Consider the following 12,145-nt stretch of genomic DNA (forward strand, 5'->3'; position numbering starts at 1 on the left):
TCTGCTAAGATATATGTGACTTTTTTGCAACAAAAATGCGGGGATTATGAAATCATGCAAGCCCCGCATATTTTGCATGGAAACCGGCAATTTATGCGGCGAAAGTGCGGCATATTTGAAAAAATGCGGCCCCCGCATAAATATGCGGACTTTGGCTGATTATGCATTGAATTATGCGATCGCATAATCGCGTTTTTCTGGAGGGACTGTGATATGTATCATGATTAATCATAACTATTATTGCTATGGGTTTATAATATCTTGCAAAAACAGAATTTCTACCATGTGTTTACCGATAATGTTGAGAATCAAGAAATCACACAATTAGAACAAATAAAATATCAAGCTAACAATGACCTTTTCTTTAGGAACTACCTACTAAAAAGTTGAAATGTATTTAATCAATGTATTCATCTTCTCCTTCTTGGGTGGTCAGAAATTAGAGATTTACCGGTTGTACATTACTGTCACCGAACCATGGATGTGTTTTCTTGCACCAAATGCTATACTGCAATGCATTGTGGGTGATATCAACCTCTTGAGTGACCACAGTTGATCACTCACTTCCTCAGCCCATCGACAGTCGATATCACCAAGTTCACTTTAGGTTTTTAGACAAATGAAACAACACTCATGGGGCATCTGGATAGCTGGTTGTTTGGGTTGGTTGGTAGAGCTGGCGCACATACATATATAGAGGTTTACTCCTCGACGCAGCGGGCCCGGGTTTGACTCCGACCTGTGGCCCTTTGCTGCATGTCATTCCCCCCACTCTCTCTCCCCTTTCAGGTCTTCAGCTGTCTTGTCAAAATAATGGCCGAAAATGCCCAAAAAAATCTTGAAAAAAAAAACAACACTTATGATGACGGTGGGGATTTCCTCCAAAGGCAAGTGCTGAGTGGAAGTGAACTAAGGCATGTTGAACCACTAATGAAATGCAGCCTTAGTCTCTATTTTAAAAGCAAATGTGTTTAAACCTGTCTGATTCGACAGGAATGCAGTTTGAGTGCTTTTCAGGGACTTACCCTGGTAATCTCTTCCACACATGCAAGGTGACATGTTAAGACTTGTTGGAAATTATTGTCCAAAACTGTTTTGTTTTGATTGACTGATTCATTGGCCTGCCAGAATCCAAATTCTGAAGAGAAGAGAAATTTGGGATAGCCGTGTTCTGGTCTGTGGATACTGAGCTATGCTGGTACATTTTGTCAGTTCTCCTGTAAATGCACAACACTTTTGGATACCAGTGTTGTGACCCAACTTTCTTTTAAAAAAACTATTGAATGTGAAGACCAAATGGAATCAAAAAATTATTTCAATCTGCAGATATTCTGCAGATTATATAACATATAGTCTTGTGTTATGTTATGTTATTCTATACTATATTGCTACCCTACTGCACCTGCATTTTAGTCTCTATTTCATAATATAATGTTAATATGTTACATTGACTCTTGCACTATATTCTATTATTGTAATATGGACAAGCACTTAGTTCCATTACTTTAACATATCATACATTTGTACTGCTGCAACAACTGCAAACTGTTTTGAACCACACTTGTTTACAGTTCAGTGTAACTCTCTAGTATATCCAATTGAATTGTGCTCTGATTACAGCCCAACCCCTCTGAAAATGAAAAGCATTAGTGACAAACGGGAATCAACAGTAACAAAAATGTACAACGTACCATCCACATTCATGCAACAATCAAAAAGAGAAGTTTATTGTATCAGTTAAAAAACATTTCCCCTCAACCTACGTACAATGGACCAAGGTGCTCACACAGTCCAGTTCAGCACCCAACCTTGGAGTCCAGGTATGAGCACACCAAAAGGCCTAAATAACAATTTGAAGACAGGTAGTTAATATTGTGCTGTACATAGAAGATAATTTTCATTTGTTAACACACATCTGAGAAGTTTTAGTTCAGTTTTTTATTTTGCACAATTTAAAATGACAAATGAAACGAACATAACATGAAGTACAGTGCAGGAAGAGGCAGAAAACCCAATGAGTTTATTTGAAGCCTCCACCTAAATATTGTTAACATTTCACAATGTGATAAAGAACACAACATGTACATACTGAACAGAATATGACTACATAATAGTGATGAAAAAGTAATAAACAAATATATAAAGTAAAAAAAAATATATATCAAAAATAAAAACAGAAAATATGAGTTTTAGATGATGTATGAATGTGGACAACAATACATGGGGGAAAAGTGGTTACAAAACAGCAGTTACATTTTTTGTAACATTTAATAGAGGAATTATTTTTTGCTAGCAAAGAAAAAGCCATTCCCTAATTGTGTACCCCTAAATCTTATGGAAAATTGACCTCTACACGTGACAAATCTATGAGGATGGAGATCAGAAGATTTTTCCAAGCATGAAATTAGAAGGCTAGAAGGCCCTGATAATTTTAGTTCATACAAAGGGTAGTCTGGATCGCTGCCGGAAGTTCCACCAGATGCCCCTCATCACCTTCCGCTTTCCTTGTGTTGCCATTCTAAACTCTGGTCGCTTCGAGAAAGAGCAACCAGAACCTTCGACCTGGCAAGCTACATGCTGAAAATGGCAGGTTTTGAAGAAAATTTGCATCGTGCAATAAGGCAGGCCTGGTTAGTTCTTTCAGGGAATGATTGTACAGATTTACAAAGAATATGTGGGGGGGGCGAGACCTTACTTCACAGCGCTGTGGAGATATATTTGGCAATGCAAGACTATACAAAGGGTAAATGATCAAGTTTGCTAGTTGATGTTACAATAAAATATTCTGCAATATTTTAACTTTTACGTTGAATTTAGAATTATTTGTTTCCCAATTTCCCCAAATTTAAATGTGAGATTCAGTGAAAGGTTCTGGACTGACACAATACATAGACGTTGTTTGCGAAAGATGTTCATCTGTCAACATAAAAGTTATATAAAACTACATTGGTATAAAGCATACAATACTGTTCAAACTGGAGTGCTATAGACTCTAAGATCCAAATGTACATCTCCTAAAATAATGAATGGCATTCTGGGTTTCTGAAGTTCTACAATATAATCCAATTACATTATAATGTAAAGATAGTGGCCTGTTTTCACAAACACACAGCTAACTTGGGGGATACCCCAACAGCTGTAAAGATTGTTTGTAAAAAAATAGTTGTGGCTTGAAGGGGAAATGCTGCTGTGTGTTGGTATTTACAGAATGTGCATGCGTTAGAGTCATTAGCTCTCTAACACGCTCAGTGTATTTCTTTGGCATTGTCTTTGGTTTTATCGTTGGTGGTGACATTGGTGAGTCGGACACTCTCATCTATTGCGACTTTCTGGTCACGTGCTTCTCCCTCCGTATGGAAGCCAACCATCAGCTGGTAGATTAACGTACCGATGATGCTTCCAATGAATGGGGCGCTAATGGGTACCAGGAACCAGCCTTGTCCAGCCCTGAGGAGTGATGAAAATTGAGTTAATTATGTATAATCAAAAAAAGGGTTTTACTTTGTTCCGAGGGTATAAGGTCATCACTATGAGAGTGTTGCGAAGGAAAGTTTACATGGAGATAAACAATGTGGAAATGGCTTAAAGTCTGTGCACTTACGTGAAAACTTCGCTGCCCCACCCAGCCATAGCGGTGAAAAGACGTGGTCCGAAGTCTCGGGCAGGATTGACAGCATAGCCAGAGTTAAAGCCCATAGACAATCCAATGACCAGAACCACAAATCCCACAGTGAAGGCCTCCAGCCCTTGGGGGATGGGGTTGTTGTGTGGATCCACAATAGCCAGGATACAAACAATGAGCGCTGCTGTGCCGATCATCTATGTTCGAGAGAGGTACATCGAAAAGGAAATCGTTGGAGTTTCATCACCTAGGCTATATTTGTAAAAATAAAAATTTTGTGTATGATGCTGGTGCTGTTTCCACATTTCAAAAGGGTACCTGATCAAAGAAGCCATTCAAAAGGGTAAGATGTTCTCCAGGGTAGGTAGCAAAGATCCCAGCTGTTGCATCAGAACCAGTCACATTGAAACATCCAGGATGTTTTATCAGGGCATCTAAAGAGAGGCAAACAACAAAATACTGTATAACATAATGTTTTGTTTTGTTTAGACAGGTTTTTAAATGAAGCACTTAGACACAAATCGGTTCATATAGGGTTGTAACAACATCATTTATTTGAATTTGGCTCCATATCTGGAGTCATCTCTTACCAAAGTACATGCTGAAAATGATGCTAGCACCAAAGAAAGCACCGATTGTCTGAAAGAGGAAGTACATGGGGAACTTTCTCCAGCGCTCTCTTCCTAGCAGGCACAGGGCAAAGGTCACCGCAGGGTTCAGATGGCCACCTGCAGATGTACATGGTGACAGTATGTCAGTACATATTATAGATATGAACATTATCTAAATATAGACTCAGACTCCAGATTAATACATCAAGGCAAAGCTGGTTAAATAGTTTTCCTGCTACTTGAATTTGTCTGAAAAATCTAATGCTCAGAAAGTATTAATTCCCATGCACCTATACTAAAACCAATGAGTCATGTATTATAATCTTCAATAAAATACTAGTAGTATTAGTGTACCTGATATCTGGCCACAGACCAGGATGCCTAACATGGCAGCGAAGCCGAATGCAAAGTTGACTGTGAAGAACATGCCATGGGAACCACTGCTCAAAACCAGCTGGGCCACAGCACCACAGCCAAACATCTGGAGAGAGAGAAGAAATGTTTACGCTAGGTCCCAATACGTTCTTCTGCGCAAAACAGCTTTATGATTGTTTCTGTTGTAAGAACGAAACTTTATTCTCAAGTGTCTTGTCCAGGGACACTTTGACATGTGGCTGGAGGAGCTTGGGATCCAACCACCAATCGCATGGTTGATGGGCGCCGCTCTACCTCCGAGCCACAAGACAACTTATCGGATGATGTGATGTGTGATGTGTGGGATATTTATGTGTGATTTTAAAGAAAAACCAAGAAAAGACAGAAAATCTGTATTCTTTAGGGCTTTTGAATTTCCCAGTGCAAAGTTTTGCGCAACACACACACCAGCTGTATTCAGTATCTCAGTGTTGTATAAATAAAAAAAGGATACTTTTTTACAGGATACATTTAGTGCTTTGTCTGCCGATCACTGTCAAGGTGAGGGGTGAAATAAGGCACTGTGAACATTATCAGTGAAACCAGTGGAACAAAAGCCCATTAAATGAGCTGTACTCAGAATTAACTGAGCTCTATTGTGTTCGTAATGGCTCACAGGAGTACAGTATACTGTATCTACAAAAAAGGTCACTGTGTTGACCTTGATTGGGGGAGAACTGTCGCTGTTACTGCCCAGCTAGTCTGGATGGACGGAAGTACATTGCCAGGATGAGCCTGACAAGCAAGACATCCGACGAAGCGGCAGAAATGGCAAGCACACACTGAATATGGCAAGTTTTGAAGAATATTTGGATTGTGCAATACGGCAGAGATGCTCGGTTCCTCAGGTGAATAACTAAAGATTTACAAAGAATATATTTATGGCATTCATTATCTAACTGGGACGTTTTGAAATGATGGTCCATTAGCTTGTGAGTGCCAAATTCCTTACTTAGATCATATTCCACTTGAAAGGTCTTATTTAAATCCGACATTAAATCTGGGAGCAATGAGTATTTTACCTAACTCTGTAGTGCTCAAATTCACCAGTGAATGTGTGTTCACTACGGTGAGGAATTCCAGCCACTTGCTATGTTGCTGTCATAATGTTGTAATTAGTCAACTGCACTCCAACACCTTCTCTACCGACATTAAATTGGCTGATTCAGCTGGTAATGCATCCATGCAGCTACTTCCAGCTTTTAGCACAGTCGGGAAGCTTATAAAAAAAAACCACAGCAGTCAGCCTAGTGAAACACACATTTGTTTAGTAGCTGAAGGCAAAAATCTGCTGCTGTCTTAAAATCACTACCTGTGTGATCTTTTCAAATTCAGGATGAGGAGCCTCAGAAGCTCCCCTACGGCTACTCAAAGCAGGGAACAGTGGTTTGAGGTGGAAAATGAAGTGCATGTTGTGAAAGTGCATTGAGGGGTTAACAAAACAGTTACAGTAAGATTAGTCTCGCATTGCCAGACCTATCTCCACAGAGCTGCGGAGGAGGGTCAGGCTAGTCTACACAGCATTCCGGGATTGGAGAAAAATGTGCTCTGGTTTATTGGCATTTATTTAAACCAATCACAATTGTCTTGGGCGGTGCTAAGCACCAGACACAATGAAAGCGCCTCTGCAAAACAGCTTCGGGAAGGAACTGAGTCAAAAAACAATCTGTTTAATGAGCCTGACAAGTTGCAAAGAGCTAGTGACATATGTCAATACAAGAGGCACACACACACACACACACACACACACACACACACACACACACACACACACACACACACACACACACACACACACACACACCTCACCTATCGCTCCAGGCCATCCTACACTAGTAGTTGATTACTAATAATAGTTTGCTTTGCTCTGTTACTAGGGAAACATGTATTGGCAGGCTGATATTTGGAGAAAAAGGATGGTCAGCAAAGAGAAACTTCTGTAATCTCCGATAGAGGAAGGAAAATTATGTCAGTCATGTCTGTGATGTGATGCCTATTATTCTGCCACTAACTCTCCCAGTGCTGGTATTGATATTTTTCACCTATTGTGAAACCTAAATGACCTTTGAGACCTTTCTGTTCCATCAGTCGTCACAGTACATGCTGTAACGTCTGACTAATAACAGTTATTGAATTTTTCAGTCCTAAGCTCTTATGTAAGTAGTAGTTAATAGGCAGTTTTCAACCACATATCTGTGTTTACATAATTTACTTGTTTATACATTATATTTGAGTGACTTGAAATTCTGACTAAGCTCTGTTGGAGGGTTCACTTCAATTAAAACTAGCATGCTTCTATGCCGTAATAAATGTGTTAATCACAGAAGTCAGAGTCAGTAAACTCAGCACATCCTCCCTGTGAATGTTAAGCCAATACAAGAGCATTTAGGTTGCCCACTAACAGGTCGTTGTACTAGTATTTAAACTATTAACTGTAAAATAAATTTTACACAATACGTTTATATATGTAGATAGCCCATCATCTGGATCTTTTTTAATCAATGAGCAAAAAAATTGTCTATTCTATTTTTCCTGCCATGCAACAATGTTCTTCATTTTAACCTGAAACCTCATTTATGATTGGGGCAAAGTTGGATGATGAGCTACCATTTAAGATTTCCTCTTTGCAATTATTAAGTTTATATTAAGTTTAAAAGTGCAGTCTGTAGTTTAATAAGTTTAGAAGTTATTATTTATTGAAAAGAAAACACTGAGAGGGAACACGGTTGAACTATTATTATTATTAACGTACAGTATATTTCGAAGTATGAGCGTTGTAACCACTTCATAAAATGTTTTTTGTTTTTTAAACTTATCTGTTTCAGCATGAGATGCAATGTAATTTCCATGCCCACACACACACACACACACACACACACACACACACACACACACACACACACAAACACTGCACAAACACTTACCACAAGGATGAGGGTGCCCAGACACTCTGCCAGGGCCTGGCGAAGCAGCAAGTTTCGGATCTGGCAGGACCGGGACAGTTTGTCCAAAAACAATTTATGTCTGCCCATGTTTTCTTGCTACTGACTGAGACAGTGAGAAGACAGGCACGGTAGCTGGATAGTTTTTTCCTGAGTGGCTGTGAAGCTGGGAGGACTGGGCTCCTTTTATAGAGCCAGGATGGCCTTTGATTGGGCTGGTGCCAACCCTGGACTCGCCTCCACTCTCTGCACCACGCCTCCCTGCTTGTCACGGTAAGTTTCAGTCTGTTTTTCTCACTGGTCCATTCCCCCTCTCACCCTCTGTCTCTCACACACACACACACACACACACACACACACACACACACACACACACACACACACACACACTCACGGTGTTTCAGTCTGTTTTTCTCATTGGTCCACTCCCTCTCTCACCCTCTGTCTCACACACACACACACACACACACACACACACACACACACACACACACACACACACATGCACGGCATACTGTGATTTTGCACGCTTACTATGGTCAAACCTGATTTACAGTGTAGACTAGTGTTGCCTGATCTGATCTTAACCTAAAACCAAATCCAAGTTTATCTGTTTGCCCCTAACATTAATCATTAGAAACTCAGTGTCCTTAATCTACTGAATCCTACATTTCCCCTTTCTTTAATCTCTTACTCTATACATTTGCAATCACTACCTGTCTTAGATTATGCAAATGAATCATATATGGATAAACATACTTTATAGAGTACCTGTACTGCAAAATCCTGTATACACCTAATGTAGCCTCTATCCACCTTAGTCCACCAAACGGCAAACTTTATAAATGAACATAATATAAATCCAAAATACCCCTGACTCTAGATGTCCCCTATTTCACATACATGTTGGGCCTTCTCATCTTTCCTTTCTGTCCCTCACCTCGTTTTCTGTGACCGGTTCTTTTGTCATACATACCACATATTATACCTTCTTTGTCTGGTTTCAATGGTTCAAGGTGTGAGAATATTTCCAGTTTTAAAACCCCACAGACTTTATCAGAAGGAATCAGTATACTATTTCATTACTCAGTTTGAATTTCTTTTATTCTGTTTTGCTATGCCTATTTCATTTTGACAGTGGCGAGCATTAGATTACTTGCTGTAGAGAACTTAAACAGGCTTTACACATTAAAAAATGTCCTATAAAAAAAAAAATTGCGGAGTGAGAAAATAATATGCGAATACATGAGTAACCTGCAGGTCAACTGGATTGAAGAGTTCCCACAGGTAGGACTTTTAGTGCAAGGCATCTTTTGGTGTTAGCCTGTCTGACCCTCCCAGGTTGTTTCCCTGCTTTACCCAGTGCATGCTCGATAGGCTTCAGTGATAAGCAGATATTAAAATATACTGTTTTTGTTTGTTTTAAAAGTTTTATCAGTTATACTGGACTGTTATCCCTTTATGTATCTCAAAATCCTAATCCTCATTTGTCAAATTTGTACTAGCATATTTCTCGTAAACATTTTAACCTGACCAGGGCTGCCATCTTCTACAAAGATAGATTTTTTTTACTTTTCTTTTGTTTTTCTGACTCAGTTTAGTTCTTCGGGCTTCCAGAAGGAATCCTATCTAGAAGCCAGAGGAGCTGCATTTTTGGACCACATGGTTTTAAACCATTTTTCCTGGAATTGTTTGGCTCAGGGAAAGGGAAAAGAATGGCGGTACGCACAAACATTAAGACAAAGCTGTAAAACCAACATGAATTTCTGTCAATTTTCTGCAATTACAAGTTCTAATAATTAGGCTTTGCTCTTTGAGACAATGTTTTCTCATATTTGTTTTTTTCATAACCCTGAAGTCCTTCAGAAATAGCAGTGATCATTGTTTTTTTCATATTTGTGATTGATGGACATATGTACCATGTGCATACCAGATGTGTTTGTCTCCCGTAGTAGTGCCAGTGTTCAGTTGTTTTTCATCAGGTGCAGGAGACAGAATAGGCACAGACAGGTGAAGAAAGATTAATATCTCTCAGATAAACAGAACAGGTTGGCATACTGCCTCAAGGCAGACAGAGATGATGTCAGCAACAAACACTGCAATTTGAAGAACTGATACTGATGCTCTGAACTGAAGTTCATAGATCTGCTAAAATGTAAGGCAAAATATAACAAGTCACTTCAGGGTAACATACAAAAACAATGCTGCTTAGACAAAGAAGGAGGTTATAATTTAAGAAGAAAGTTGAATTTAAAAAAACAGTGTGTTCGTACCACTATGAAGAGTATGTGTATTACAATTTGTGCTGTGAATTTGTGGAATCTCTCTCTCTCTCCCTCTCCCTCTCTCTCTCTCTCTCTCTCTCTCTCTCTCCCTCTCCCTCTCTCTCTCTCTCTCTCTCTCTCCTCTCTCTCTCTCTCTCTCCCTCTCTCTCTCTCTCTCCCTGGAGTGACGGGCAGGGTGTGTGTGCCTTTGTGTGTATATGTGGGTGGGAAACATGTTTACTGAGTGAGTGGGATGGGGAGGGGTGGGAGGTGTGGGTTTGGGATAGGGATTTATTTGCATAAAACCAAATGTGCTAAGGTATATGTAAGGTATCAGGTACATTAAGTTGATATACCTGAATGATGTACATCTCTTGGGGGCAGAGTAATACATGTCTGAGTGTTTGAGCATGAATGGATGTTTAAGTGTGTGTCTTTCTTAGTTTTTTGTCTTATCAATTTACTATCCATTAGTTTATTACTCATGGCTCATAAAAGTATTGCTCAATACCTTCCTAATACAATACAAATTGCGACTTGGAATGTAAACGGGCTACAGGAAGGTACTAAAAAGCATAAGGTCCTGTACGTTCTGCGCGTGCGCGAGACGTAATACGTCTCCATAACAGCAGCGCTAATCTGTATTGTCGTCCAAAAAATGAAACTGGCAGCTGATTGGACGAACACGTCACGTAGGTCTGGCTTCTCCCGAATTTCAAAACCGACCATAATGGCGGCTCGTTTGGAATACGATCTTGTATTTTACATACACCTACGCTCTCCGTCTCTGCAAGATTGGGAATGATTGAGATTTCTCTTGGCACAGCTACCAGAACACTTACAACTTTCAGACAGGTTGCTCACGTCACATATACGTCTTCAAGCTCTGTTGGAGGCTGCGCAGTAACACCGGAAAAATGCTTCTAATATCCATCACTGGTCTCCGTGGAAATCTATGGCGTCACATTTTCCATTTCTTTTACTGTCTATGCATAAAGCTTGTGCGCTGTATACAAACAGACAGTAGAAGAAGAAACCAAACAGCCCTAGTAAACCTAATAGGCTCAATATCTTCTCCAGCAGGAACACAAGCATGTGGTCCGCCATTGTTGTTGTTATGAGACGTCGTTGCGGGATAAGAGGTTGAAGGCTAGAGGTCGAGGGGTGTGGCGATGACATCGTCGATACGCAAGTATGCGGCTTCGCCGTCGAAATGAAGACGCAAGGGTGGCGTTTTTGAATTTTTTTCACCTGGGACCAGGTTTCAAAAAAAGCGCGTCTTCAGGCAGTGCGTTTACAGGATTTGTTTGGACGATTGGCCAAAACGATGCAAAACATGTGTTTACACCAAAAAGCGTTTCCGTGTGGATGGCCCCTGAGTATACAGTTCAATGTGGCACAGCCACACGGTTAAAAATGATAGAGTGAGTGTATTGTGTGTGTGTGTGTGTGTGTGTGTGTGTGATTGTGGTGAAATACTGTATGTCTCACAGTTGCAAAGAAACAGTAATAGATATGGAGCTAAATGTCCTCTTCAGTAAAGGATGCAGCGCCACTGCGCCACTGTGCTCAGATGCTTATGACAACAAATGGCGTCCTGATAACATCACCAGGATTCAACCTGAGCTCTACCCTCGATCCCAAAAGTAATGAAATCAACATAACAGGAAAAGATTTACAAAAATATATTCTTAAGAGGTATAGGGACGTGGAAGGGTTGGTGGGAGCATAAGGTAATTGTTTAAGTCATATGATTTTGACATGTGGTACATGATAGCATTGGGATAGTTGTTCTAGTTGTATATATAATAAATATGATTTAATTTAATTGTTATGGAGAAGGGGTAGGGTCCTAGAAGTAGCACTGGAAACTCTCCCCCTTTTTTCATCTCTTGTTAGGTTCTGGTTTTTTAACCACTTTTAATATTTTGTTTATTCGTATTCTTATTCTTTATTTTATAAAGGACAGCACACATTAATCAACATTTCTGTAAATGTGCCAGTGTTAGCCAGCCGGCTAATTTTCAACTGTAGTCCTTTGGCCAGATGATTTTAGACCAGTGCAACAGGAAACAGCAAGACATTAGTACAGTTTAAACTATACAGACAGAAGTCAACAAGACACCATACAGACAGCTAGAGCAACAAATAAGCTTTCTCAATAAGCCATGCAGAACTACAGAAAGCAGCATAACATTAGCACAGTTACACATCAACAGTATCCCCATTCAGTATAAGAAGCCATGCAAGCATCAAAACACAGCCAAGCAACACAGACCTGAGCCATCTTCT

At 39.9% G+C, this 12,145-nt stretch overlaps 1 protein-coding gene across 1 annotated transcript; it reads right to left on the reverse strand.

Moving 5' to 3' along the window:
- Window positions 1-1,919: 1,919 nt before the first annotated feature.
- On the reverse strand, window positions 1,920-7,765 carry LOC144518103 (aquaporin-3-like). Its single transcript, XM_078250501.1, has 6 exons — window positions 7,572-7,765; window positions 4,588-4,714; window positions 4,213-4,350; window positions 3,941-4,056; window positions 3,602-3,819; window positions 1,920-3,447 (listed from the first exon to the last, which is right to left on the reverse strand). Exons 1-6 carry the CDS (start codon window positions 7,677-7,679, stop codon window positions 3,246-3,248), a joined length of 909 nt encoding a protein of 302 aa, XP_078106627.1. The 5' UTR covers window positions 7,680-7,765; the 3' UTR covers window positions 1,920-3,245.
- Window positions 7,766-12,145: the final 4,380 nt, after the last annotated feature.

This window comes from Sander vitreus, chromosome 5, assembly GCF_031162955.1.
Source record: "Sander vitreus isolate 19-12246 chromosome 5, sanVit1, whole genome shotgun sequence".
NCBI lineage: Eukaryota > Metazoa > Chordata > Actinopteri > Perciformes > Percidae > Sander > Sander vitreus.

Bases quoted from the DNA above. Each gene is read 5' to 3' on its own strand.
- LOC144518103 (XM_078250501.1), bottom strand. From the start codon at position 7,679: ATGGGCAGACATAAATTGTTTTTGGACAAACTGTCCCGGTCCTGCCAG. The intron at 4,351-4,587 runs GTACACTAATAC...GTACATCTGCAG, and splicing joins GGTCTGTGGCCAGATATCAG to GTGGCCATCTGAACCCTGCG. The intron at 4,057-4,212 runs GTAAGAGATGAC...GCCTCTCTTTAG, and splicing joins CATTTTCAGCATGTACTTTG to ATGCCCTGATAAAACATCCT.